This window comes from Amborella trichopoda, chromosome 13 (assembly GCF_054954075.1).
Source record: "Amborella trichopoda isolate Santa Cruz 75 chromosome 13, AtrichopodaSantaCruz75HAP2 v2.0, whole genome shotgun sequence".
Classification (NCBI taxonomy): domain Eukaryota; kingdom Viridiplantae; phylum Streptophyta; class Magnoliopsida; order Amborellales; family Amborellaceae; genus Amborella; species Amborella trichopoda.
Window position 1 is genome coordinate 32670255 of NC_142348.1, and position 26617 is coordinate 32696871.

Here is a 26617-nt window from a genome sequence, read left to right on the forward strand (position 1 = left end):
AAAATGAAATCGTTTTCATTGGATTGGCTTAAATTCAATTTGGACCGTTGGGCTTACACTATTCCGTCAGCCCATGGATCGACAGTAGCTGCCATTGACAAGTGTGGCTCCGATACCCATTTTGACCTTTGCAAGACCCTGGGCAACTCAATAAGCCTCCCTACATGCATTTCAATATGAGTAACCATCAGAGTCACCTGCTGTAAAATCTCCTCCATGGTCTGTGGTCTGTGCTAGGGATATGGGTACTATCTAACCTACTGAATGACATCGAGTGAGACCACTAGAATGCATGTGGAGCTTGCGTAACAAACAACCTTAAATGTGTCAAAAGGGCTAAAGTTTCTATTATTTGAAGCTTATATTCATTGTGGGACCTTAACAACTTTATAATGTTGACTTCTGAAATTTTTAAACTACCCCAATTTTTTGAGCAATCATCATTAGTGAAATTTGTTTTTTAGATTGCTTGTATTATTTTGAGATGTCTTCTTTGGGATCTAATAGATTGGTGATTTGAGTTGGAAATATGGCTCTAACCCAAATCCTTTAGATAAAAATTGCATAAGATACAACTACTATGAGAAGGATACACAAGGGGGTATAAACTCTTTAAGAAACATCTTGCTCGTATTGGGGGGATGTTGCCCCATGTAAAAGAGTTCATGTTGCTATTACAGAGGAGATAAAAAATCATATGAATATTGTAAAAGAAGAAAGAGGAGAGAGAGGCATCCATAGCAGTGCTGAGGTCTGGGGTTCATGTCAATTATGATTATGATGAAAGTGTCAGGAGGGGTGTGAAGAGGTGGAGCAGCTTGTTTTCTCTCAGACTAGGGAAAATGGAAATGGTGTTGGAGTTGGTTATGGGGGTCGGATGCCTTAGGGACTTCAGGTTAGGGGGCCTATGGATTGGTTTTTGCCTTGGCCTGACCTTGAGGTTGCAGGTGAGAAAACAAAGAAAAGAAGCAAACAACTATTGAGAATAGAATCAAGAAGGAAGAGAGAGACAAAGAACTGCACAGTATAATGCTAGATGGTTTTGTGAGGCAGGCATTCCTTTCAATGCCGCTCGTCTAAGTAGCTTCTACACTTTAGTAGAGGCAATTGGCCAATTTGGGCCTGGGTTGAAGGCCCCAACCCCATATGAGCCTTTAGAGCCTCTTTTGAAAAACAAGGTGAATGTCATGAGGGAGATTGTGGAGTCACATAAGCATGTAGGGGCTCATTATGGGGTTTCTGTTATGGCTGATACTTGGATTGATGGGAAGAGAAGAAGCCAGATGAATTTGTTGGTAAATTGTTCTTTAAGGATTTTTTTTTGGGTTTTATTAATCTTTTCTTCCTCTTGGTCTTTGTATGTAAGTTGTAAACTTGTAACTATGTATGGATTATGGATATGGACGTATGGAGTATGAAGGAGTATATGTGGAGTTGTGGACTATGGACATTTGATATGCCTTAACCCCTATGTGTTATTTCTTTCCTTTCCTTGATGATGAATCGATGTCTTGCTGTCTTGGATTATATTTTGCTATTTTTATTGTGTGTATGGACTATGGAGTGCATGGAGTTTGGATAATGGTATGGACTATAGAGTATGGTCTAAACCTCTTGATTCTCTTACCAACTGGGGCTTATAGTATGAGATAAGTGTTGCATTATGAACTTTTGATTCAAATATTGAACATTTTGGATAGCCGCGATGAATCTTGATCGTCCGGTTTCCTCATTATAATTCGAATCCTCCATGTTGGAATAATTCTGGTCCAGCACAATACCAAATTGTAGGCATGACGAGATCCATTTGTTAACGAAGGAATAAGAGTCTTATTACAAATTTCTGATCCCGAAGCATTGGACTTCCTCTCCCTATCTTCACTGCTGCATTCAACATTCCTTGCCTACTCTGGACCTGACAACCTGGTGTGGACTCCATCCCCTTCGGGTTCTTTCTTCGTAGCCTCGTTCTACAATAAACTCTTGCAACCAGCCACCTTCCCTCACTCCCCGATATTTGTTGTCTCTAAGGTGTGGTCCTCTATGACCCCACCTAAGGTGCGGTCCTCTATGACCCCACCTAAGGTGCGGTCCTCTATGACCCCACCTAAGGTGCGGTCCTCTATGACCCCACCTAAGGTGCAAGCATTCAACTGGATAGCTTTCTCCAAAAGAGGTCTCACAGTTGACCAGCTCCAATGGAGGGGTGTCCCCATCCCAAACTGCTGCATCATGTGTCTCTGCGAATAAGAGAGCAACCCTCACGTCTTCATCCATTGCCATCTTGCACTCAATCTGTGGAGTCGACTTCTCTGCCTCTTTGGCATTACTTGGGTAACTCTTGCTTCCCAACTTCTGTGCAACTTTGGCCTTACTTGGGTTACTCCTGCTTCCCTACCGGCCCTTCTCAAAGTAAGGATGGACACTCCATGGCCTAAAGTGGGTAGGCTGTTATGGAAGGCTTCCATTGCGGCTTTGGTCTGTCATTTGGTCCTAAAGAAACATGAGGATCTTCCGAGGAGCAAAGTGTGATGCCCCGGTTTTGTTCCACAAAGTCACCACTCAGGTTACTTTTTGGACTTCAAATCACAAGGGGTTCAAAGGCATCTCGACTTCGACCTTCCTACAACATTGGGAAGACATCCTCCACACCCACTCCCTTGAGCGAATTCATTTATGGTTAGATCTGTGGCTGGCCTTGCTCCCTACCTTGGTTCGGTTTAGGATGAGATTATGCATATTTGCAAGGATATGGTCTTCTTATGGAGGCATACTTGAAGGGAATCAAATGCCCTGGAAGCCGAATTGGCTAAAGAAGGAGCGGCTTCAAGTGTCGTGGATTCATAAGAGCTCGGGGCTCTTTGGGCTTCCTATGTTTTTCGGTCCTTATAAGGACTTTTGCGCTCTTGATCCTGGGTCTCTTAGCAACTGTTATAAGCCCCACCAATTTTTTGTATATGGCTACTCTCTACGGGAAAGCCTATTTTTTGCCGAGAGTCCTGGCTTGTGGGCCCTCTCGACGGACCACTTTAATCCTTCAATTCTTTAATACAACAGTTAACAACATAAACAAAAGAAAATATTGTCACATAATTTATCTCATGTTGTTAATAAACTTGTTCAAAATTTCAAAATTCAAACCATACAAAATTTTAAAAGTCTAATAGGTTGTGTATTAGTAATAGTCTCTAACTCTCATATGAGAAAATAATTCTAATGAGAAAAGAAAAGTTTAAGAAGCTTCTTCAAACCACAAAAAATACTTTTGATTCTTAGAATTAGGTATAACTAAGAGATTGAGAGCTTATGGAAATATTCTTTTAACTTTGGGGGTTGAAAACAACCCCCATATCCTATTTAAACCTTTTTGGAGGTCAAAATTACCCCCTTTGCTATTTTTGGCATCTTTGAAAATAAAAAAAAATGCACCCACCCAGAATTGAGCGTTGGGCGCACGCCTGACCCGCCTGGGTGCTCGCCTAGGTACAGCCTCCCAGGTTTTTTGTAACATTGATCATTAGATGGTAAAGTTTTTGTGTAAGCGACATCACTTCGAGAAATGCAGGGTCTCCATTGCAAACATGGGCATGGCCTATCAAACTTGAAGTGGTCCAAGATGATGCGTCAAACTTGACAATCATCTGGCGGCATAGTAGGAAGTATTCATGCTTACATCATGATGGGAAACTGGAAGCCATGGTAGAATATGTGATCAACATTGTGGGCTTTAACAAACTTGTGCTACTTTGGGAGATTTGGCTATCCTTCCTAGACGACCTATTCCTTGTACTAGTGTGCATAAAAAATGGATTGATGAGGTTGATCGCTACCCATCAATCCTAATTTGCATAATTTGAATCTCTGATCTGCATCATTTGGATTGGCGACCAAAAAAATAAAAAAAAAAAGAGAAAAATTATGTGTACAAGATTTACTATGTACAAATTACAATAGAAAATACGAAATGTGCTGTTGGTTAGATTGTGTGGTTAGCGACCACGAGGTAAGAGAATCAGTTCCTCGTCTTTTTCTTTTTCCTTTCATGTTAAAGATCTTGAGGTTAAAAAAGAGGTCCACATTAGACAAGGTGAAGCCGCTTGGGGTTGGTCGGGGCGGGGGCGGGGGCAGGGGCAGGGGCGGAGGGGGTAGTGGCATTCTTACCTTGTACATTTCACTAGAAACCCACAACAATAACCAACTAAGTCACTTCAATTGAGTTTATAACATTATTAAATATTATTTACTATATAGCATTAAAACAAAGGATTTTGACTAGGAATCGGCACAATCTAAAGCGATTCCCAATCTAGATCGGGCAATTCGCAATTAGAGTCGTGGTTTTGTAAACACTGCTTTAAACTAAGAAACTTATATGAGCTACGTCTCTCCATGACCAACCTTCGGTGGGAGGTGAGGTTGGTGCGACATGATCCATATGGTTGACCATACCCCTAGGTTGGACTGGTGTGTTGACCAATAGTGGTCAAGTGTGGGATATGAATTGTGAAATTGCCCTGGACATGTATGTACCGGCCATAGGCCATGTGAAAGCAGGTGAGTGCACATGTAATGGGCCTGTGTAGTCATTGATGACATGTAATGCCATTGCATATTTAATTGACTTGCATGGTGTAGTAATAGCCCGTGGATTGGATTTAGGAGACCATTAATACCTTTTAACACACTATGATGGGCATGCTTGGAGTTATGGTCTTTCAAGGCCTTGATCCCAACATCTTTATAACTCTTGATGGCTTTGGATGACAATGGGAGTGATCGAGAGTGTTGTGACTCTAGGATCTTGACATACTGGACCAAGAGTCACAAATCCCATGTCATGAGGCTCGGGTATGTGAGAGGCACCAAGAGGGTTGAGGTTTACCTCTACTCAGGGTTGGATTGCTTTATGCCTCATGACGGTGTTTTGACCATGGTTATGAGAACCATTGAATATGAAGTAATTTCGAAATAATGGCCCTGTGTGAGAAGGTTAGGCGTTGAGATGACATAAGCCTAAATCCTTGACCTTGAACTTCTCATGGCATGTGCATACACAGTCACAAATCATAAGTGCCCTTTCATAGATGATCCACTTGAAAGAGAAATGAACATATGCTGAGAGAGGACCTGCATCCACAAGAGTGCTTGTCCATGGCGGTGCACCTATAGTCTACTTTTATCATGTGAGTCTTGAGCCACATATTAGTTAGACTTTGATAAGCCAAGCATGAACCCTTACCATAGACTATGATTTCATGGGATTGTTGGGTTATTCTGAGAAAGTGACTTTGGATTCCTGGTCTTGCCAAGTGGATTACTCTGTTACCCAATTGATATCCATAGAATCCTAATTTCCCTCATTTTAGTTTTATATGATGCCAAACTAAGTAAATATGATGGACAAGGTTTCAAAAAACACTAGGCGGCCCCTAGGCTCTCAGAACCTCGGGCGGTGCAAATTCTTAGTTTTTTACTTTTTTTTTTTATATATTTGCTATCCCAATGCACATATATGCATATATTTGTATCAAATTTTGTAATTTATTCCATTTGAAAATATCGCATGTTCGCAACATACGTATTTATATACAAGCATATCACATGTCTCAGTCTCTCAGGTAATCAGGTTGAGAATAAACTTATTCAAAATTTCAAACCATACAAAACATTTAAAGTCTAATAGGCTATTGTAAGGTCTCCAACTCTCATATTCTCCATATTCCATATCCATAAAATAAACCATAATAGAAACCACATAATGAAATAGTCCAAAAAAGCAAAAAAATTGCAAACCACATATACTAAATATTAAATAAAAATCATCCAAATGTCTAAAGGCCAAACCAAGATGGTGCAATAAAGTTACTACAAAAGAAGAGAAAAGGCAATCAAGACATCAATAAGAATCAGAATCATCATCTTCGTTGCTTTGATCTGCATCAGAATCGAGGCTGTCATCATTAGAATCATCACCCTCTTTACATATTCCTCTTCTTCCAGATGTTCTTCTAAATCTGCCTCCTCTTCCTCTATCTCCCTCCGTGAAGGACCAATAGAAGAAGTTGCTCGAGTGGCCCTCCTAGGATCAGAAGCTTGCCCCGAAGCGTCCTTGACCATTTCCCATGTTAAACCCTCCCCAGGGAAGACCTCCTTAGTACCAGGGTCACTAACTAGCCAATCTGAAGCATTCTCCATGTCCTGCGAAGAGATAAGGCCCTTCTTTAGCTGATTTTTCTTAATCTCTCTAATAAAAACCAAGTCATTGAGCTTCTTTTGCTCAAGCCTATTTCTTCTCTTTGTATGCACTTATAAAGAAAAATAATGCATAAGTAATTACTATGGGTCTATCATCTTCTTACCTTTTATGAATCTATATTACAAAATGAACCTATAAACAAAAAAAACTTATAAAATTGTAAAATAGTAAAAAATAGTGAAATACCGTCTCAAACGAACTCCAATTGTGCTCACAACCAGAAGAGGTAGTTGTCAAACTCAAGATCCGTATAGCCATTTTCTGGAGGTTTGGAGTGCTACTCGCATGTTGTCTCCACCATTGGGCTGTAATATGTGGGCAACCTTTATAATTAATTTAGGTATTTAACATTATCAGAACTTGAAAGAAAATTATAAATTTATATTTTATAAAACAAAATTACAAAAGTCAAAAGAATATTACCTAGTTCGTCTTTGTTTCTCTGCCTTAATGCCATATCTTTCCCAAATGACATCAAAGAACACTTGTACAAAATTAGCTCTTCAGTTGATATCTTATCTTGGATATTTGGATCAGGAATTAATTTCTCAAGGCACTCATTAAAACCATCCATAATTACCCCTTTTGACTCAATATTTGTATCAGCATAAAAGAATTTGGGGTTCAAGTAGTACATCGTTGCATGCAATGGTCTATGGAACTGCCTACCCCATTTGTCATCTCTAATCTCCCAAATTGGGGTATACTTCGCTGCATCATTGCCCAAATTCTCTGTAATCTCATTCTTAGCCCTTTTCATTGCATCATATATAAAGCCCATGGAGGGTTTATCAGCATCAACCAAGCGCAAGACCTTCACCAAGGGAAGAAATACTAATATCGCATGCTTCACCCCACGCCAAAAATATTTTGAAAATAATATCTCATTTCTTCTTTCCCTTGGCATCTTTAGATCACTTACACCTACTCCACTCCTCTGAAGCAAACATAGACCTTAATGTGATCCTCTTCTTATACATGCTCTGTAGACTAAGGTAGGCAGTGGCAAATCTAGTGACCCAGGCCTCACTAGCTTTCTCTTTTTTGTAAACTTACGCATCATGCTAAGGGTAAGTATGTGACTGTATATGAAGATTGTAACCTCCCTAGCCTTAAAAATAATTCCTTTAATAGGAGGCAATTCACCAATTGCCTCAAGCATAAGATCTACGCAATGTGCAACACAAGGAGTCCAAAATATGCGAGGCCTCTTTTGTCGAAGCAAATGATCTGCAGCTAGATTTGGAGCAGCATTTTCTGTGACCACTTGAATTACAAGTTCCTCCCCAACCTCTTCAATGCCCTTATCAATGAAAGAAATTATATAATGTGCATCATGAACATCATTGGAAGCATCGATTGAGCACAAAAAACTGTACCCGTGGGACAATTTACTAATAAATTCATGTTACTCCTCCTATCACTCCACATATTTGTCATCAAAGAAACCCCAAATTTAGCTCATCCCTCCTTATGAGTCTTGAGATATTCGTTAGTGTACTCGACTTCTTTCTTCAAAAGTGGCTCTCCAATCTCATAAGGAGTTGGAGCTTTCAAACCTAGCCCAAATTGCCCAATTGCTTCCAACATTATATGGAAGCTATTCAAGCGAGTAGTGTTAAAAGAAATGCTCGCATGGTAAAACCACCGAGCAATATACTGAATCACCCTGGCTCTATCTTCCTTTTAAACCTATTTTCAATTGTCACCTATTTTTTCCCCTTTCCCCTTTCCTTTGCCTTTCTCAGTTACTGTCTCAGGGCTAGGTGTAAAGAAACTATTTATAAGCCCTCTCGTACGAGCCTTCTTAGACCCAAAAGCCCTCTTGGTCTTAGAGCCCGCAGAAGACATCTCAAATTGAAAAAATAAAACTTAAATAAAGATTACAGACTGACCTCTTCTACCCAATCTTTGATCTTCGATGTTAGTTACCTCAATCTAGCTACGAATCAACTCAAAAGTCTTCTAATACCACCTTAAAAATAATTTCAAGAAAAACAAACTTTTTCAGTCCACAAGAAGCACTTTTGATTTTCAGCAATTGCTTTAGATTCTCAGAAATAAGTTAAGATTGATGGTTTTTTTTTTTTTTTTTCAGTTTGGGGTTGAAAAATAAACCACTAAACTTCTTCTATACAAACTTGGGGGTCAAAATGACCCCCTTTGCCCTTTTGGGTGAAGTTTAAAAAAAAAAAAAACCTAAACTGTGCTGGGCGCTCGCTCAGGTACACCCGCCCGTGTTGGGACGCCTAGGTCGAGGCATGCGGAAATTTTTTTCTGGGCGCCTAGGGGCCTAGGCACCGGGCGTACTGTTTTTTTAAACATTGATGATGGATCATGCTTTTGATGAATATTTAGGAATTTTTGAGAATTTTTTTGTAGCAAAATTTGAGTTTTGAGAAATTGTTTTTGAGAAATGAGAAAGGATTGTGCCCCTATGGCCCACATGTGACACCCAATGGGTGTGACATGTTGCTGACGTGGTCACTGCCACATGGGCCTGATGTGATGATAATGTCACCCCCCTATCGGGATGTACTTGTAATTTTTATAATTGTTTGAATTGGGATTTTGAATTATGGAGTTCTTTGAGAAAATAGAAATTGAATTTGAGCACATGTTTAATGTGGGGACTTGGTTGTTTATGTCCACATGGGGTGATCTTCTAGAAGGGTTATAGAGTTTGATGTCATCATTGAAACCCTAAGTCCTTTTTGAATTAAGCTTATAACCATCCCAAGTGGCATCATATGAATTACTGCACATGCACACCTAGATGACATGGAATTAGTGGCAAATTTGAAATTCAAATTGTTTCTAGAAGTTTAGAACATTTGCATGTGGGTCACGCCCAATGCCTAGGCTTTGTCTTTTTATTTGTTGAGTTAGCATGGGTAATTCTGGAAACAAGTTGAATTTCATGCCAATTTGTGTTTCAGTTTAATGATGGAGAATTTGGAGTGAATTTAGGGTTTATCAGGAGGATAATGGTGTTTAATGTCATCCACTCATCAAGATGGCATGATGACTGATGAGTGACTAGGATCAAGCCCTCTTTCATGCCATGGATGACTTGTGTCATTGACCAAGATTAACTCATCTAGAAGCATGTATTACACTACCTATAATTAGGGCCTTGATCACCCTGTTTGGTGAGTCTAATTGATCTACAGTGTGGTCTGCCCCTAGGCTTCTTTTTCTCTCTCCTCACCATTTGAATTCTTTCTAGAGAGAGAAATTGATTGATAGTGTGGCACGCACCCCTTAGTTCACTCCTCTTCACATGAGTAAGATCTCAGTGTGAGAAAATGAGGATTAAAGTGTGAGTTCTAAGTTAGAGAAAGTGAGATTGAGGGTCCATTAAATTTTCATCTCATGCTTGGTGATGAAACCCTAGCTCCGTGGTGATTCAATTTTGGAGAATTCATCATCAAGCGATGTATCTGTAGAGGTTTTGGTACCTGTAACTCTTCATTTACAGCAGTGTATCATTGTCCCATGCCTGGATATTTCATGGGTATTTTATTTCAAATTGATCCTATAGTATGGGTCTTTAATTCCTAGTTCTTTGATCATATTTTAAAGAGAATTTTTTTGAGTATTCTTGAGAATTTATTGACTAATGGATGCAAATCAGTTCTTAAATTTGGTGAAATATTTGGGGAAACTATACCAAGATTTCCCCACATCTATACTACATAATTCATCATCAAATTGTGAGTAATTGGGGACCATTTTTCTCACTTTCCTTTTCTCACAATTTTCAGCAAATTTCTTGAGCCTCTCATTTTTTAAAACGTGCCACTTTATATGATTCTTAATTGCTTGCCGTAAGATGCAGTGAAATTGGCCATCATCTTGGTGCCATTCGAGTCATCTTTCCATGGTATGCAACTAAGTCTTTGGCCATAAACCAGGCATAGAGAACTTGACCTATGGCTTCCCATGATCAAATTTAATGTGCACTTTTAAGTGTTTGTTTTGGTGAAGAAGTAGTTTGTATATGAGTTGTTTGATGGAATTGTATATGAGTTGTTTGATGGAATTCAAAAGTGATGTATAATTTGGCATTCTAATTTGTACAACGCCGTATCTTGTGGCAGTTGAGTATTATTGTCTTGTTTGTTCTCAATCTCCTTTGACTCTTGTGTTTGGACTTTGTCACGGGACCTAATAGAGTTGTGATTTTCCTTTAAAGGTTGCTTATTTTGACGCAAGATTCTTGTAATTTGGAGCTATTGTAATGAGAAAAATTTCAAGTGTCGTCACTTGGACTTGGCTTTATACGCTATCAGGGCAGACCATTCATAATGGGACATGGGCTAGTAATTGTTATGCTAGTTGGTGGGCAGCAATGGTGGTGCATACCTTCATAACCATGATATCGATGGGTGAGTGTGTGAGTGCATGTTTAGGGCTAAATAAGCTCCTTTTGGAGGCATCTGTGGCTGTAGATGAGCGGGTGTATGGAGTGAGACAATTACTGGCTAGGGGTCGTTATGTACTTTGTGTGTTCATTGTGTGCTTGTCTTAAAAATGAAGTCCGAATTCGGGCTATGACCTGTCGAGTTTTAGAACAATGGGATGGATCTTGGTTGGTAATGTTCTATATATTTACCATTACACTGTAACAATTTGTTTCCTCTTCCAATATCAGTAATATGATGTTTTTTTATGTTTTGATTTTGGGAGTAAGGGTATAAGCATAATTTGTGCCAAAGGTTTTTCAAGCATTCTTTGAACGATAGAGGAGCGAGCTATAAATGGTGGCCACATCGCATTTATATAGTCCTAGGCTATACAAACCTCAATTCCTTTGTATGTTATGTGTGTGGGTTGTGATTTTATGCTTATACATCATTTCCAGAAAAGGAATGGAGATCTGAGTGGTGGATATAGCACCCATAACTGTTTGACATGCACATAATGCCAGTAGTCCCCTGATTTTGTTTCTTCTTAAATTAAAATGGAGGTAGCACACAATAACTGGTTGACATGTATTTATATCATCAGGCCTGATGTTTCTTCTGACTAAGAAACAGCTTAACACTATGTCGAAATTAAATGTGTCTCACATGTAGTGTTGGGCATTGACATAGCAACATGTATGTCTGACACTCCAAAATGGTATGCGACACCTGGTCACAGGTTTGGGGGCTATTTCAAAAATTCTGTCCCTTCCCACACTAGTATTTTTGTAAGACACATCTAAGCTGCAAGACATACATGTCTTAGTTGCAAAACGCACACGTCTAGGTCGCAAGACATGCATCTAAAATTCTAGGCACGCATGTCTTACTTGTAAGACATGTTTTACGTTTTAAATATAATTTTTTTTAAAGTTAGTAATAGTTTATATACCATATTTTGCTTCTTTTTGTGTGGTTATTAGTTATTACTTTTAATGGTAATTTATTGGTATTAGATGTGATAATAAATTATTTTCATTCCATTTATATATTTTTAAGTATCGAAAAATTTTAAATCAAAATTGTCTATATAAGACATGTTAGCTAATTTTCGGACACGCATGTTGACCAAAGTGTCATATCGACATGCAAAAATGACAATTTCTTTTTTTTTGTGTTTTATAGAGGTTTGGGTGTAATACCTATTTTTTTAAGCGGCAGTGTCTGACCGCTTCTATCTTCGTCAATGCTCAACTCCCTTAGGTCCTTCTTTATGTCGAGAGTAGCTCTGTTGATACCTACCTAGTTGGCTATGCTAGCCCTACTTGTAAATTCCGATTTAGTCTGGGTGGGTAAGGGTTTGCATTGTGTATTCCTCTCCATGGTTTCCTTATGATCATGATACTTCGTAGTGACATTTGAAATATCAAAATGCTTAGTGACATGGTTGTGTGATTTAATTCATTGATATTGACATCAGAAGATTATATGATTCCATTCGTTGATGTACATATCCAAATTGGAACCAGAAATTAAAAGAACTTGGTTATTAGTAAATTTTGAATTTAGTAATTGTTGAGTGAATATTTTTGTTGTGCTTTTGTTCCAATTTCAACCTGATTTTTCATCCCAAACTGTGTTGACGAGGTTATATGTCTGGCTGCAGAAAAACCATTGAAGAAGTTGGATTATCCGATACAGTGCTGGATATTCTTGCTCAGCAGTTTCAGACAAATGCTCGTGAAATAAAGGTATTGTCAAACTGCAGGGTCATGATCAACTTCAAAATCCAATTCCTTCAGGTGTATGAAAAACTCATCTTAGTATTCCTATCAAATCTGTTGGTGGTTTTTGCTATATATCTTATATCAGGTGATTCTCCAGGATTGTAAAATTGGAGTTTAGCTGTTTCCCATTCTTTCCGTGCTGGCTTTACAGACTATGAAACAACGTCAAACATCTTATACAGGCAAGATATGAATTATTATTAAATCAAGACAAAAGTAAACAATACACCAGTGAGGAACTCAATGCGCAACGTGAGGATGCCCTTGCTGGAAAAGATCTGGATGCTGCTCTTGACTCTTTTGATAACCTGTTTTGTCGTCGTTGTCTGGTATGACGTTTCTTTTATGCAACCACTTATTGTATTCCAAATTTGTTGGCAACCACTTATTGTATTCCAAATTTGATGGCTTTCTCTGGTAGGTTCTTCCATGCAACTAATTTTATATTCAACTTTATTTGCTTCATTGCCTGAACTGAGTTAATTCTTTTTTCTTTTTCTTTTTCTATGTTTTTTCTGTCGCAGGTTTTTGATTGCCGATTGCATGGATGTTCTCAGGACCTAGTTCTTCCGGTACGATGATGACTGTTATTCTGTCCACAATTTTTGGTGGTATCATGATTTAAAGTATATTCTATATCTGTTGTTCTTCATTATAGGCTGAGAAGCATCCACCTTGGAGCAACACGAATGATGATGAACCTTGTGGCACACATTGCTATCGCCTGGTATATACTATTCTTTCATTTTCTTTTGGCAAAGAATGACATACTATACTGTTTGAAACTGTCAACCTGCACAAGTAGTGAGTCTTTAATGTGATGTATTATCTGATACATATATTGCTAGATTATAATCTAATTTTCTACTTGAATAGTTCATCTTACTTGTGGAGTCTAATTTTCACTTGTATTACAGGCATTGCAATTTGGAACTAATGGTACTGCTAGTGCATCTGTGGTTGTATTAGACGAAAAACCGGTCCCTTCATTCTTTAGTGCTGATGGTCAGATGTCCTTCCAAAAAATATCTGGTGGTTCGTGTGCTACTAGGAGGTTAAAGTCACGGCAGACTGATACTGCTTCTTCCACTGCAAAGCATTTATTAGCAAGCAGTAGCTTGGAAGCCTGGTCTAGGAAAACCAACACTTTGTTAAACCATTCTGGATCTCCTCTAAAAGCTAAGCAGGTTGGAATATATGGAGGGACTTGTAAGAGAAACAATAAAAGGGCTGCTGAGCGAGTTCTTGTTTGCATTCGTAAGAAACAAAAGAAAATGGCGGTTTCGGACTCAAACACTGGTGTAAGTGGCTCTCTTTGGCCAAGGGATATGAAACTTCGATCTAACTCTCGGAAGGAAATTTCGGATGCAACATCATCCACTCAAAGATTATTTTCGAAGTCTCCAAAATCCAGAAAATCTCGAAAGCAATCTTCCCCCATCCCTTATGATGCCAATTTGGTGGACGAGAATGTTGATGATGAAGTAAAGGACTCAATGGATAAGGAATCAAAGATGCATAGCGGACAAGAGATATCCCGAGATGACAGCTGTGCTAATGCAAATGTCCTTAAATGTGAAGTGAGTAAGGACAATGCTTGGAAGACCATTGAGAAGTCTTTGTTTGCCAAAGGTGTTGAGATCTTTGGTAGGAATAGGTCAGTTGGACACAACATTCCTCACCTTTTCTCCTCATGACACAATTTCATGGGTATATGCTTTATTTGGCAACAAGTTCTCATGCCCCTCACTTTTCTTGTCTCTTTATTCTCCTGTGTTTTAATCCCTTAATTTCTTGAACATGTTTATTTCATAAGAAATATTGATTATGAATGTAAATTACATTAACTTCGAAAGCGCTCTGATTTAGTTTTCTTTAGTTGTATTCAAAAGGGAAATTGCTAACCTTGTTCCTTTCTCTATGGTCTTCGGAAAGCTTAGTTTTTATCCTTAAGAGGTTCTAAATGCCATTATCCTTTATGATATTCTAGTACATCTTGTAGTATTGGTTCATTCCAGGCAGTCGCCTTTAGTCTCTGCACCGAGTTTATTGGCAGATCACTGTGAGTCCTCCTGGCTACTCTCTCTCTCTCTCTCTCTCTCTCTCTCTCTATGTACATGAGGTTCTCATTACATGTCACTTGAGTTTTCTTGGGATTTCTATTCTGCATCTTCTATAAATGGTTCTTTCACTTTCATTCCTTGGAAGGATAAACATATTTTGTAGGATGACTTTTTTTTTTTCTCTCTTTCATTTAACAAGGTGGCGAATTTAGATAATGCTAAAATGTTGCTTACAAAAATTCCATGAGGGATGGATCTATTTGGGCATCCCACAGGTTGGTTGCTATTACCGTTATGCACGGTTTATTAATGCCTTTATTATATATACTGAAAATGAGGGACCACTTTGCAAAAAATTAGAGTGAAGACACAGAAATTAGGGCAAGTGAATGAATTGGGCATGGGTCTAGACGGTCGTAGCTGGGTTTTAATAGCACTGCTCGCAAGTTCCATTCCTTTGGCTAGGGGACCTATCCCCACTGAACCAACCAAAAAAATAAACAGGTTAGGGTGAGAAAAAGGAAGGAGAGAAGAGGAGAAGATGGGAGGACACTGAAGCAAAGGTTGTGGGAGGAGAGAAGTTAGATATGAGCGAGAAGGTAGCAGGGGGACGAGTAATGGTGGAGAAGTCAAAAAACCATTTACATGGTGTCCATGATCCCCTCTACAGCGCCCTCCTTAGGTAGCGTATCAGCCATCATATTGGCCTCACTTGATTTGTGTTGAAAGTGGCTTATAATGACCTGCAAAGATGGAAAATGTGATTGAGAATATGGTCTATAGAGGCACTGGGCTTTTCTGGAAGCCATGAGATTACAATCTTTGAGCCTTTTCCAAATTTAGGTTGGAGCCCTAGGTAGGGTGATTTCTTATGTGACCTTTTAAGAGACCATGGGTGTTAGCCATGGTAGAATCCATGATTCCTAAGTAGCATGAGAAAGAGGATATGATATCTCCTAGGGCATTTATGAGAACCTCTCTAATTCCACTTGGGCTTGGGTTATTGAGAGAGCAACCATCAATATTGAGTTTGATGTTGTCTGGGTTGGGAGGAAGCCGAAGATTGGATTGTTGGGTGACTTGGGTCTATCATTGAGGATGTCTGTCAAGTTTTATTGAAAAATGTTCCTTGGGACATTTTTTAGATCTTTGTAGTTCGTGGCCCAAAATATGATGGGGTCTCTAATGTGTTGCAAGATGGTCCATACATTCTGCTTTGACTCTAATGTGTTGTAAGATGGTCCATACATTTTGCTTTTTCTTAAAGAATTCTTTAGTTTTCCTCAATTCACTTGGCCGATAATGGGGCAAGGATTGCGACCCTCCAAAGGAATGGCCAAGCAAAGTTGGATTGAGCTTGAAGTGAACCAAACCCATTTGAAGTCGTGGAGGAGTTTACTCCCCAACGAGGTGATAAAGACAAGGGAAAATATCTTTGTGCTCCCTATTTTTAGGTTTCATATCTCAATAGACCCAAGATTTTAAAACATATTTCGAAGCATAGAAATATTAGGTTTTATATCTTCTAACACCCTAGACTAATTTTACCCACTTTAATCCTAATTTTTAACCCAAACTATTTGTAGGACAACACTTTTTAAATCCCATCCTTTCTCTTTCGTCACATGATATTCTCCTAATTTCTCTCTCTCCACCGTGACTCACCCCAACCCTTTCTGTCTCACCGTATTACCCCACTCTCTCTCTCTCTCCTCCCTTTTGTGTTTCTCACTCTCTCGCATCCTAATTTATTTCTTTCTATCTCTCCGCCGTGACTCTCCCTAATTTCTCTCTCTCTCCACTATAACTCTCCCAAAAAATCAGAGAATAATTTTCAATACTATGCAAAAGAAAATCATAGCTCTGAGATTAAATTGAAAGTAATAAAGAAATATGAACATTATTAATAGGGAAAAACAAGGAAAATTAATAACAAATGGAGATTAATAATAAACAATGAAGATTAAGAATTACAATGGCTACTCTCTCTCTCTCTCTCTCTCTGTCTCTCTACATGGGGTTTTCACTACATGTCACTCGAGTTTGCTTGAGAGTTTTATTCTGCATCTTCTACAAATGGTTCTTTCACTTCCATTCTTTAGAAGGATAAACATATTTTGTAGTAGGCGTTTTTTTCTTCTATTTCTTTCATTTAACAAGGTGGCGAATTTAGATATTACTAAAATGTTGCCTACAAAAGTCCCACGTGGGATGGATCTATTTGGGCATCCCACAGGTTGGTTGCTATTACCGTTAGGCACAATTTATTAATGCCTTTAATATATATACTGAAAATGAGGGGCCACTTTGCAAAAAATTAGAGTGACGACATAGAAATTAAGGCTAGTGAATGAATTGGGCATGGGTCTACACTGTTGTAGCTGGGTGTTAATAGCACTGCTCTCAAGTTCCATTCCTATGGGTAGGGGCCCTATTGCCACTGAACCAACCAAAAAAAAAAAAAAGTTAGGGTGAGAAAAAGGAAGGAGAGAAGAGGAGAAGATGGGAGGACAATGAAGCAAAGGTTGTGAAAGGAGAGAAGTTAGAGATGAGCGAGAAGGTACGAGGGGGACGAGTAATGATAGAGAAGTCAAAGAACCATTTACATGGAGTCCATAGTCCCCTCTACTGTGCCTTCCTTAGGTAGCGGATCAGCCATCATTGTGGGCCTCACTTGGTTTGTGTTGAAAGTGGCTTATAATGACCTGCGAAGATGGAAATTGTGCTTGAAAATATGGTCTATAGAGGCACTGGGCTTTTCTGGAAGCCATGAGATTATCTTTGAGCCTCTTCCAAATTTAGGTTGGAGCCCTAGGTAGGGTCACTTCTTATGTGACCTTGTAAGAGACCATGGGCTTCGCCTTGGTTGAATCCATGATGCCTAAGCAGCATGAGAAAGAGGATATGATATCTCCTAGAGCATTTATGAGAACCTCTCTAATTCCACTTGGGGTTGCTTTACTGAGAGAGCAGCCATGAATATTGAGTTTGATGTTGCCTGGGTTGGGAGGAAGCCGAAGATTGGATTGTTGGGTGACTTGGGTCTATTGTTGAGGATGTCTTTCTAGTTTGATTGAAAAAAGTTGCTTAGGACATTTTTTTGCTCTTTGTAGTTCGTGGCCCAAAATATGATGGTGTCTCTAATGTGTCGTAAGATGGTCCATTCATTCCGCTGTCTCTCTAATGTGTTGTAAGATGGTCCATACATTATGCTTTTTCTTAGAGAATTCTTTAGTTTCCTTCAATTGACTTGGCCGATAGTGGGGTGAGGATTGAGACCCTCCAAAGGAATGGCCAAGCAAAGTTGGTTTGAGCTTGAAGTGAACCAAACCCATTTGAAGTCGTGGAGGTGTTTACTCCCCAACGAGGTGATCAAGACAAGGGAAAATATCTTTGTGCCCCCTATTTTTAGGTTTTATATCTCAATAGACCCAAGATTTCAAAACATATCTCGATGCATAGAAATCTTAGGTTTTATATCTTCTCCCCCTAGACTAATTTTACCCACTTTAATCATAATTTTTAACCCAAACTATTCGTAGGACAACACTTTTTAAATCCCATCCTTTCTCCTTCATCACATGATATTCTCCTATTTTTTCTCTCTCCACCGTGACTCTCCCCAACCCCTTCTGTCTCACTATATTACCCCACTCTCTCTCTCTCTCTCTCCTCCCTTTTATGTTTCTCACTCTCTCTCACATCCTAATTTCTTTCTTTCTTTCTCTCCACTGTGACTCTCCCTAATTTCTCTCTCTTTGCACTATGACTCTCCCAAAAAATTAGAGCATAATTTTTGATACTATGCAAACGAAAATCTTAGCTTTGAGATTAAATTGAAAGTAACAAAGAAAAATGAACATTAACAAAAAGGAAAACCAAGGAAAATTAATAACAAATGGAGATTAATAATAAACAATGAAGATTAAGAATTGCAATGGCTACTCTCTTTCTCTCTCTCTCTCTCTGTGTGTGTGTGTACATGAGGTTCTCACTATATGTCACTCGAGTTTGCTTGGGAGTTCTGTACTGCATCTTGTAGAAATGGTTCTTTCACTTCCATTATTTAGAAGGATAAACATATTTTGTAGGATGCCTTTTTTCTTCTTTTTCTTTCATTTAACAAGGTGTTGAATTTAGATATTGCTAAAATGTTGCTTACGGAAGTCCCACGTGGGATGGATCTATTTGAGCATCCCACAGATTGGTTGCTAATACCGTTAAGCACAGTTTATTAATGCCTTTAACATATATACTGAAAATGAGGGGCCACTTTGCAAAAAATTAGGGTGAAGACACATAAATTAGGGCTAGTGAATGAATAGCGCATGGGTCTACACTGTTGTAGCTGGGTGTTAATAGCACTGCTCTCAAGTTCCATTCCTATGGTTAGGGGCCACATGCCCACTGAACCAACCAAAAAAAAACAACAAGTTAGGGTGAGAAAAAGGAAGGAGAGAAGAGGAGAAGATGGGAGGACAATGAAGCAAAGGTTGTGAAAGGAAAGAAGTTAGAGATGAGCGAGAAGGTAGGAGGGGGACGAGTAATGATAGAGAAGTCAAAAAACCATTTACATGGAGTCCATAGTCTCCTCCGCTGCGTCCTCCTAAGGTAGCGGATCAGCCATCATATTGGCCCTCACTTGATTTGTGTTGAAAGTGGCTTATAATGACCTGCTAAGATGGAAAATGTGATTGAAAATATGGTCTATAGAGGCACTGGGCCTTTCTGAAAGCCATTAGATTACGTTCTTTGAGCCTCTTCCAAATTTAGGTTGGAGCCCCTAGGTAGGGTCACTTCTTATGTGACCTTGTAAGAGACCATGGACTTAGCCTTGGTTGAATCCATGATTCCTAAGCAGCATGAGAAAGAGGATATGATATCTCCTAGAGCATTTATGAGAACCTCTCTAATTCCACTTGGGGTTGCTTTTTCTTGGAGAATTCTTTAGTTTCTCTCAATTCACTTGGCCGATAGTGGGGTGAGGATTGAGACCCTCCAAAGGAATGGCCAAGCAAAGTTGGATTGAGCTTGAAGTGAACCAAACCCATTTGAAGTCGTGGAGGAGTTTACTCCCCAACGAGGTGATAAAGACAAGGGAAAATATCATTGTGCCCCCTATTTTTAGGTTTCATATCTCAATAGAACCAAGATTTCAAAACATATCTCGAAGCATAGAAATCTTAGGTTTTATATCTTCTACCCCCCTAGACTAATTTTACCCCACTTTAATCCTAATTTTTAGCCCAAACAATATGTAGAACGACAACGCTTTTTAAATCCCATCCTTTCTCTCTCTTCACATGATGTTCTCCTATTTTATCTCTCCATTGTGACTCTCCCCAACCCCTTCTTTCTCATTGTATTGCCCCACTCTCTCTCTCCCCCCTTTTGTGTTTCTCACTCTCTCACACATCCCAATTTCTTTCTTTCTCTCTCCACCGTGACTCCCTAATTTATCTCTCTCTCCACTATGACTCTCCCAAAAAATCAGAGCATAATTTCTGATATTAGGCAAACGAAAATCATAGTTCTGAGATTAAATTGAAAGTACAAACAAAAATGAACATTAATAAAAAACAAGGAAAATTCATAACAAATGGAGATTGATAATAAAAAATGAAGATGAAGAATAATGACACTATGAAATTTGTACCCAAAACATTCTCTTTCCTCCTTTTCTCGCTCTAACCAAAAAAAAAGTTGTGGACGCTTTTCCTTCCTCTTATCTTGGTATCCAAACTCTGAACCCCCCCTCTTTTTGGAACCCACCACACACTTCTTCCCTTCCCTTCCTTCCAAATTGACAATCGCCCTTGTTCATTGCCATATTTTTTTTGTATTTTTTTTGTGTGGTATATATATATAATAAAAAATAAATAAATAGAGCAATGAACAAAGAACAATGAACTGAAAAGTAGAATCATGTGATGTACTTGAGTGGGGAGCTGGTTGCAGTGATGGAGAGAAGGGGCGAGAGATAAAGGGGGCTTGGGTAGGGTGAAGAGGGTGACAGAGTGGGCTTCGGTAGAGGGTAGAGACTGCTTGGGGTTGCAGAGGAAGAGAGGGAAGTGGGTCTCGTTGGGGAAGCAAGAGAGAGAGAAGGGTTTGGAGAGAGTCACGTGAAGAGAGAGGGTTGCAGTGGAAGATGGAAGAGGGTGTTGGTTGAGGAAGCAAGAGAGAGATGGGCTTGGGGAGAGTCACGTGAACAGAGAGAAAGGATGTGGTTTAGAAAGATCTATCTTTTTATAATTTGTTTGGGTTAAAAAAACATGATTAAAGTAGGTAAAGTTAGACTAGGGGGTTAGAAGATATGAAACTTAATATTTCTATGCCCCAAGATATCTTTTGAAATCTTGGGTCTATTGAGATATGAAACCTAAGTAGGGGATATGGAGATATTTTCCGTAAAGACAATGTAAGAATAGGTGTTGATGGTTTCTTTAGCCTTATTTCATGATATGCATCTCTATTCGGGAGGCTGAAGCCCCTTTTTTAACGATGATAGGTGAGTGTATGGTTGGATAGAAACAACCATGTGAAAGCTTGTATTTTTGGGGGGTTGGGGTGAGCCAGTGGTGGAGGATATTTTGAGGGAACAGTAAAATTAACGAGAAACAAAGCCAAACACAAGTATAATAGGGTTTCTTCTCCATACTCCAAGCTAGGGTTCCAAAAGCCTAAGCTCTCTCTATTTCAATTTCTAAAAATCATGTGGAATGACCCCCTCAAGGCCCCACACACCTCTTATATATTATAATTTGGGAAAAGGTTTCTATACTTCCCCTACAACATAGAAGATATATACTTCTCCCACCGTCCAGCCTTCCAATTTAGATGAAGTGAGCCACTGACCATTTGATCTAGATCCGACGTCTCGAAGTATTTACTTTTAGTTTTTTTCGACAAATTGTATGAATATGAAATTTGGTACGTGCCGTCTTCTCAATGGGGGGCACCTAAAAAAAATATTAAAAAGAAATTTTTGATAAAATATAATGACCAAAATACCTCGTGAAACTTTCATGGGTATTTTGGTTATTTTATTTTATTGGGAATAGTTTTTTTATATTTTTTACAAGTACGAGTTTAAGAGAGTGGATGCCCAAAATTTGGTGTCAAACTATGGTGTAGAAAAAAATTTAAAATAAAATAGTGTAGAGATGTGACATTGTGATTGGAGTTATCTCAACCATCCATTCAGAATGGACGATTGGATAGAGGGAAGTATATAAGTTTTATGCAGTAGAGGAAGCATAGAAAGCTTGCCCTATAATTTAATGTTCCAAGTACGAAAAGTGTCCAAACAAATGAGACATTGACCCATATATCCTAATTTAAACTAAATTTCGTAATGACAGCTTTACCCTTGTGAACAATATCCATGAACAATACTCATGAACAATAATTGTGAATAGTACTCATGCAATAAAAAATGTAAAAACCTTTGAACCTCTAAAAATTAGAAACATAGAAATAAACCCTAAAATTAGAACTATTATATACATCCGCTGAAATTGAATAAAAATTCAAAATAGGAATAATTTTTCCCTCCATTATTCTCCCTTGGTTGGAGAAGACTCGTCCTCGAGTTCTGAAGTGTGCTAAGATGAAAGTTGCATTAGTCTTGCAACCTTCTTTAACCTGCTTTTTCTTTGGTTGCTCAAATATTATTTGTGGTAAAAATAATTCCTCAAGAAACGGAGCTTGATATGTATATTGAGGAATCAATTAAAATTTATTAGATTCGGCTATTCTTGAACTCCTATTGAAAATCATGTAAGATAATCCAAACTAAGTTCTTTGGCGAGGTTTTGTCGACATCTAATGAAAATCAGGACCACAATTTGCGGTTTATGAGTTGATGTTTTATCTGTGCCATTCTGATTCCAATACCCTAAATTTCTTGAATTCTTGATCTCTTCAATATTAATGAGATCTTCAAAGGCCATGATTTGGATTAGGTCAACTGCGGCCTTCTTTTCGTGTTCTTAACCTTCTTCCAAAATGTCTTTAACATCATCTTGATCCTTTTCATAGATTGGATCCCCTTAACAATCTTGTTGTTCTTCAGAGCATGTGTCGAAGATTGGTGCTGAATCCCAATCTACAATTTGTTGATTTTCGAGGCAATCAGTGTCAAAATCAATAATCTCATCTTTCAAGTAAAAAACCCTGAGTTATGTTCCCAATGTTAACGTCTACTGTCACTATCCTCATCACTGGAGTCCCCATGTGGAGCGTGAAATTGAAAAGGCTTGTACTCGAGATACTTTTGGGTTGAAAGATCACCGTTTTGCTCATTATTGAGGCTCATGAAATGCTGCGTCATCTTGCTGAGCTTGCTTCCTCAATTCTATTATCTCTAGAATCACAGAGCAAATCTACAAAAACTCCCCTTGCACAACCCCTTGCCACCATGGGATTGCCGAAATCACAATCCCTAGGCAGATGATCAACAAAAACGAACTGAAATCAGCAAGATATAGGCTTGGTTGTTGATCTAGGACACAAAAAATGATGCTACAATATCATGCTATCATGCTACAGTAATGTAGAACACTACTTGCTACGATACTGTGCTACAATACTGTCCATACAGATCGTTGGCTCTTAGACCACATGGATGCTGAAAAATTTGAGGGGACAGTAAAATTTACAAGAAACAAAGCCAAACAAATGCATAATTCAAAGAAACGTAGGGTTTCTTCTCCATAGCCCAACTAGGGTTCCGAAAGCTTAAGCCCTCTCTTTTTCAATTTATGAAAATCATGTGGAGTGACCCACTCAAGGCCCTACACACATCTTATATATTATAATAAATGTTCCAAGTACAAAAAGTGTCCAAACAAATAATATGTTGACCCATATATCCTAACTTAAACTTAAATTTCGTAATGATAGTTTTACCCATGTGAACAATAAGTACCCTTGAACAATAGTCGTGAACAATAATTGTGAATAGGAGTCATGAAGTAAATAAAAAATATAAAAACCCTAAAATCCTAGAAATAAACCTAAAACTATAACTATAACATACATCCTTTGAAATTAAATAAAATTAATTTTGCCCTCCATCAGGCAGGCTCTAAGGTAGACAGGTTTGTAGGTATGGTTGGTTCGAGCTAGGTAAAAGGATCAGACTGAGAATTATGTGAAGAAGGATGCCATTTTTTATCTTCTAGTTCACCTCACTTAGAACCCTTTGAAAGATTCTTTTGTTGGCATCCATTTTGTTCCTTGCCAAATTACCTAAATAATTATATGTGGAGTGAGACTTTCCAAATCTTGGCTGGGTAATATGTTTGCGAATTTTGTTTTGAACTTGTTTGTTGGGAGGTAAAGGATACTTGATTTGTCTACAATATGGTATTAAACCTCCATAAGATTGTTTTGTATATGTGAGTCACAAATTTGCATGAAACGAACTAATAATTGTTGCTCTCATTATTGGGTTTACAGAAGTGACTCATTCGACCCAATCAGAGTCACTATCTTTCCAGCCTATCGATTGTGACTATCTTCTTTTGATAAGCTAACTATGAAAACCATGAGGTCCAATGGTGGATTGGCTTTTTCATATGGCCATTAGTGTATTGTTTTACATCCCTTTGTCTTTTATCATTTCATGAGCTCTATCATGATTACTGTTGGGAACCCAAGTGTCACCTAAGGCCTAATGACCATGTTTTATTATAAGTGGGAGGGTTTTATGAATTCCAATCTTAAGCCCAAGAGTCCCTTGTTACTTTAGGTGTCCTTATATGATTCCTCTAAAGATATTTTTCCTTATTAAATCCTATTACATGTAGTGTTTTCCACTTGCTATTTTCCATCCAAATTTAGCTGGTGAGGACATGTTGAAGTCCTTAATCCTTTTGATACCAAATCACCTCCATTCTTAAGTTTAGAAACGGTCATCCAATTTACAAGGTTTCATTGTCTTTTGTTTTGTTGGTTCCTACTTGGGGGTGTTAATGGTCGAAAGTAGTTTGAAAGTTGATTACCAATGATTTCTTAATGCTGGTAGGCATGAGTTGATAAGGGTAATCCTCTGGGGTGAGATGCGTTAGTTTCCAACCTTTTGGGTAGATATGGTTTCCTCAATTAGGGGTTGACAAAAACTAGGGGTGAGTTTCCTTTAGAATAGTGACAAACCTTGATATGTTTTAGGAATTGGGAAGTGCCAATAGGCTGTATTTTAGGAATTGGCTAGGTCAAGATTTATCATTTGGTGGGGCTGAAGAAGAATATCTTTGTTTTTGTGGAATTTTTTATGTTGAATGGTGAAGATTGGAAGTGACCAAGGGTGTGTTTTAGGGAATGGTTAGAATGATGGTTGGTATTCCCAAAAATGAGGTAATTAGCATATAGTAGATGGGATGATGTAGTTAAGATTTAGAAGGTCTTGGTGGTTGAAATCTTCCTTAAATTGTTTATCTTTTGATGAGTTTGCTAAAACACTCCATGGCTTTGAGGAAGAGGTACGGGGAAGAGGGGGTGTTGATGCACATTTTTATTCAATTTATGAATTCTCACTCGAATCCATTTCTGTTGACATGGTATGAGAACTAAGATGCATTCTGGTTTAGGCGATCCTACTCCTAGGATATAGCTAGTTTGGTTGCACACCTCTTTAGTTAAATGAGTTGCATGCTAAAGAATTTGTCTAAATCCAAAACTTTCGTTGTGACACGATCCAAACCGGCAAAACGAAAATGATTCATTGATTTAAATCAAGTACCACTACATGCAAATAAAAAACTGGTTTTCACATCATAAAAAACCTGCAACTAAATCTAAACAATATATTGTTCTCTTGAGATATGAAAATGCCTATCTTGGTGTGTACCACATCCCTTCTATCAAAAATATTATGCAAATGCACTAAAATACATTTGAGACAGCTAATTAATCGATTTATGAAAATGATAATGGCATAAAGCATAGTCATAGTTTTAAAAAGTGGACCGCCTAGCGCCTAGGCGGCCGCCTAAGCGGTCTAGAAGGACTGGGCGCATTGCCCAGGCCTAGGCGGCCAAACTAGGTGGATATCCCTGGGCACCCTCCTAGGTGCCCGGGAACCTGCCTATGCGGCCACCCAGGGCCTGTGCCCTGCTCAAGGGCGGAATGCGGCTCATTGAGGGTATTTTTAGGTCATTTTTTTAATACTAAAGGGGAAAAATTGTTGGTTTTAGGTTCATTTGAAACCTAAAACCCATTAGAGGCTATTTTAGAGATAGAAAACCCCAAAAAAAAAAAAGTTTCTGCTAGGCCGCTCAGGTTCTGGGAGCCCGCCTAGACGCTGGGCGGCCTGGACCGCCGGACTGCCTAGGTGCCGCCTAGCGCTTTTTGAAACACTGACCATAGTTACCAAATCTCTCACCAAAGGTCCCGATTCTGATTCGGAACCCCAAATATTTACAGAACTCGTTTCGGTGAAGTCTAGAATCTCCATTCCGTATTTTAGGAATCTTGTCCAACATTTGTAGAATTTCGTTTCCAATATTTTATGATTCTCGATTCCACAATTGGGGAATCTCAATTCTAACCTTGTTGAAATTGGATTCCACATTTTACAAAATTCTACCACTTCCTCAATCCCCCCTTTTTCTTTTCTTTTTTTGCCTTTTTTGTTTTTTGCTTTTTTTTTTTAGAGTGATATTTAGAAGTTTTCAAAGTATCAAACTTCTCGAGCTAGATACTCAGTCTTAAGCTACAAGGTGTAGTCATTTGTTTTAGCATGAAATGATCGATAGAAACCAAAGTAATGGTCCACGTTTTCTACTTAAATCTTTTAGGAATGAATGACAGAGATAAATGTAATGTTTCCCTCTTAGTTCCCTCTCGATCCCAAAGATGTTGGAATCTCGATTTCATATTGGTCCATTCCAACTAGGTTGGAACTCGATTCCAAAGAGTTAGGAATCTCGATTCCATGTTTGTAGGGTTCTCGATTATATTTTGGTTGAATCTCGATCCCACAAAATAGGCATCTTGTCTCCACAATTTCTCTTGTACGGATGTCAATTCCGCAACCATGAATTCTCCTGCTAGCGACGATTCGTACTTCCAATACCTAATTGATTCGGTTTCCAAATC

General features: G+C 38.6%; 1 protein-coding gene across 21 annotated transcripts in view; it reads left to right on the forward strand.

Moving 5' to 3' along the window:
• Window positions 1-26617, forward strand: part of LOC18440276 (histone-lysine N-methyltransferase EZ1) — a 57292-nt gene that overhangs the window by 14959 nt on the left and 15716 nt on the right. For 12 of the 21 annotated variants that reach the window (XR_016047214.1, XR_016047215.1, XM_020670968.2 and 9 more), the window contains 5 exons: window positions 12332-12416; window positions 12635-12781; window positions 12977-13024; window positions 13111-13179; window positions 13370-14109. Coding sequence is in view for 17 of the 21 variants with exons in the window: in XM_020670968.2 (XP_020526627.1) it covers window positions 12332-12416; window positions 12635-12781; window positions 12977-13024; window positions 13111-13179; window positions 13370-14109 (1089 nt within the window). In the remaining 4 variants the exon portion in view is untranslated. Of the gene's footprint in view, window positions 1-12331; window positions 12468-12634; window positions 12782-12976; window positions 13025-13110; window positions 13180-13369; window positions 14110-26617 lie in introns of all 21 variants that reach the window. The other 9 variants (XR_016047212.1, XR_016047213.1, XM_088855333.1 and 6 more) reach the window with 1 other exon arrangement.